The sequence below is a fragment of the Penaeus monodon genome, chromosome 14 (genome assembly GCF_015228065.2).
Source record: "Penaeus monodon isolate SGIC_2016 chromosome 14, NSTDA_Pmon_1, whole genome shotgun sequence".
Lineage (NCBI taxonomy): Eukaryota > Metazoa > Arthropoda > Malacostraca > Decapoda > Penaeidae > Penaeus > Penaeus monodon.
Window position 1 is genome coordinate 44,108,309 of NC_051399.1, and position 3,713 is coordinate 44,112,021.

At 34.7% G+C, this 3,713-nt stretch overlaps 1 protein-coding gene across 1 annotated transcript; it reads right to left on the reverse strand.

Moving 5' to 3' along the window:
• Positions 1–1,642: 1,642 nt before the first annotated feature.
• LOC119580725 lies at positions 1,643–2,664 on the reverse strand. The gene is made up of 2 exons (XM_037928821.1): positions 2,562–2,664; positions 1,643–1,923 (listed from the first exon to the last, which is right to left on the reverse strand). Exons 1-2 carry the CDS (start codon positions 2,623–2,625, stop codon positions 1,643–1,645), a joined length of 345 nt encoding a protein of 114 aa, XP_037784749.1. The 5' UTR covers positions 2,626–2,664.
• Positions 2,665–3,713: the final 1,049 nt, after the last annotated feature.

Genomic DNA, 3,713 nt, shown 5'->3' on the forward strand with positions numbered 1-3,713 from the left:
AAGAAACAAAACCTTTTTTTCTTTCTTAGTGAGAAAAAGTAAGTTCTATTTCAAATTTCTTCATTAACAGAAACATTTTAATTTGTAAACCTAATCATCAAATATTTCAGGGGAGATGGAAAAGAGAATAACAATTTCTTTCATATGAAAGACAAAGAAAAACTGCAACTTTTGCATGAAAACTTGGTCCTCCCATTGCACCCTGGATATCGACATCTCATTCTAGAGGCATAAGGGGGTAATGCATCAGGCATATGGCATGCACTGTTAGTACGCTTTGCAGCAATGGGAAGGGGCCTTGTTCTTTTTCTAGAAATGTCATCATGCTCCTCTGATATCTCAGACTCACTGTTGCCATCATTTAGAACTTCTTCAGAAATCAAAGAATAAGCTATTTCCAATTTAAAATCCATACTGTCCATGGTAACAGAACTGCTTTTTTCACAATCTTTTCTGTACTCTAACCATGCATTTGCGCGAGAGGTCCAAAAGATGCAACATTGCTCGAACAGTAAATTTTGCAGAACGTGTTGCACTTCTGTAACAGCTAATGACCTGATCAATAATATCAACGCCCCCCATCTTTGAGTTGTATAGCTCAACAACCCTAGGACGTTGCACTTCTAAGTGGCGTTTTTCTCTTTTACACCACCTCTGACAAGTAGATACTGGCTGAATACTATGTTCATTAGATGCTAAGATGATGTTTTTTTTTGTCAAACCATACAGTTATATAAAAAGCAGAATCATCTCTTACTGCACAGTCAGAGGAACCTCTGCCGGATCTCTTTAACTGATTCTCAGTCTTCAATCGACACTGTTTTGGCACAAGGTTCTTCTTCATTGTCCCTGTAGCTCCCATTCCTAATGATGAGAGAATTTCTAAGAGCTTAGGTGTAGTAAAAAACCTATCAAAGAAGAAACTAGTACCTCTACTGACTGACTTTACAAATCTTAGGACTGCAGCTTCTCCTATCTTAAGGGTACCCCACTCTGGAAGATGAAGTCCAGTTCTTTGTACATTCAAAAGCAAGTCTTCCTTACCCTGAAAAAACTCAAAATCTAGGACTTGGCCATCACTACTAGCTAAAACAAAGATCTTTAGGCCATGTGGGTTTGGTTTCCGAGGTGTAAATTGCTTAAGGTGTGTTCTGCCTGTAAATGGAATGATCATTTCATCAACTGAGACATATTGAGGTCTGTCTAACTCCAAACAGCGTGAACGAACACAATCTATGAGTGGTCTTATCTTATGAAATCTGTCTGATTTCCTCTGTGCTGCATTCAACAGACTCTCATCAAAGACTTTCAGAGAAGCTATGATTACTGAAAACATGTCACGACTCATGGCATCAGCTATAACAGAAATCCTTGTTTTCTTTTGCCAGTACATTTTAATTCTAGGGAATTTTAACACTGACATAAGGAAATTTATTCCTATAAACTTTTTCATTTAATCTACTGTTAGTGATAATGGCTTCCTTTTTTGGACATGTACTTTTCTGTGTTTCTAGAGTCATTGCATCTAAAATTTCAGGTGAGAGGTAAGCCATGAAATAATCTACAGGGAGGAGAACTGTTGGTTGAAAATTAGTTCCCTGAAAATGATTTTCAACATCTACAGTAAATCTGTGATTGAAGTTTATATTTCTCTGAAATGATGACATCCCTTAGTATTGAGATTTCTGCTGGGTCCCGTCTGGGCAGCTGCAGTGCTACTTGTAACTTCAGGGGACCTGGTGGTAACATTTCCATCTCTGTTGTTCTCTTCATCAGACTCAGATGCTGAACTCTCAGTGTTGGCACATAGTTCATGAAAGAGTTCTCTGCGCCGAAGTGGAGATGAAGGCCAGTCATCATCATCATCAGATATGCTGCTCAAATCAGAATTACTAAATTCTGCCAGCAGTCGCTGGTATTCTTCTGAAATAAAAAGTAATTGTTAGTCAAATATATTAATATCTATTTCGTATTAGTCATATAAAAAGTTTTTTCTTAAGTTCTATTACATATGTCATGTAACTCCATAAGCAATATCAATATTTTACCCAGTATGATTACATAATAATTACGTTAAATTGATAATCAACCTTAAACATATGAAATATAACTTCCATTAACATCATCAAAAACAGTATGATAAAGATCTTGTGTTAATGCCAATGTATTGTACTACGTATAGAGCAAAGAAAATCATCAATGAAACTACAGTCGGGCATTTAACTTAAATTTTCATCAAAGTATTTTTAGTTAAATTATTCCATAACATAATCAATTTCCAGTTGAAATGTTTTCCAATACATGATAATCACGATGTAAATCTGTCTTCCCGAGAAATATGTTTAAATTAGTAAGATGTACTTTTTCGCTTACTCACTAGCATGCTCCAGCACGAAGGGAACAAATTTGTTCCATCTAAAAGGATGTGTTCCTGATCTGTCATAAACATAGCTTTTAAATATTTCAGAACACGTGTCACTTGATTAACTTCACCTTAATCAGTTGCACACCATAAATGTGTTTCATAACATCAATAAAAGGAATAATAATAGCTTACTTACCCATGGGTGCGACGATATTGCTGAAGAGACTGTTCCTCCTCTCTTTTCTCCAGCCAGCAGCCATGGAATTGGTAAATCATGAAGATGACACTTCGAACTTGTTGTTAAAACATCATAGAAAACGTGAAAAGAATCTAAAGCATAAACTTTCGTAAATTACGCGACGCCTCCGACTTAAACAATGGAACGAATTTGGGCCATTTTTACTTAGTTCAGGGCTGAATGGGATATATATGAATATATGAAAGGTAGAAAGTGCACCCATTTCGCTTCAGCAGACACCCCTATTATTTATCAAAACAGTTCCGTGATCACATCCAGCTATTATGCAGGATTTCAGGGACTTCAGAACCTTCCTGATGTTTATTTCATTATTCTGGCACAAATATAGCATCTGGCTAGATAAATCAATAAATATTTCAAAGGACCGGGAAGTAAACACGGTCATTGGTGTTTTGACCATCTTTGTTTTCGTAAACTTAGATGTAAACATTGCCTCCAATAACAGAGGTTAACGTGAAATTCCTGTTCTTTTTTTTCTTCTTCTAAAAAAAAAACTGTTTTAAAATCCAAACAAATTGAACATTCGGATAAAATATTACCGCAAACAGAAAATCAAATCACCGGTAAGATATGATCTAAGAAAAATGTTTCCTGGAATATAAAAAAAAAAAAAAACGGGGTAAAATTGAAACCATAAAATGACTTCGAATAATGAAATAATAATAAGGATGAAAATGCTGATGCTGACGATGATGATAATGATGATGATGATGATGATGATGATGATGATGATGATGGTGATGATGATAATGATGATGATGATGATGATGATGATGATGATGATGATGATGATGATGATGATGATGATGGTGATGATGATGATGATGATGATGATGATGATGATGATGATGATGATGATGATGATGATGACGATGACGATGAGATGACGATGACGATGACGATGAAGATGAAGATGATGATGATATGATGATAATAATAATGATAGTGATAATGATATTGATGATGCTGATAATATTAATAATGACAATGATAATGATGATAATGATAATAATAATAACATTAATAATTAAACAATTTTATAATAATACCAGTAATAATGATAAAAATGATGAAGGTTAAATAATAATA

Bases quoted from the DNA above. Each gene is read 5' to 3' on its own strand.
- LOC119580725 (XM_037928821.1), bottom strand. From the start codon at position 2,625: ATGGCTGCTGGCTGGAGAAAAGAGAGGAGGAACAGTCTCTTCAGCAAT. The intron at 1,924-2,561 runs GTAAGTAAGCTA...TTTTTATTTCAG, and splicing joins CAATATCGTCGCACCCATGG to AAGAATACCAGCGACTGCTG.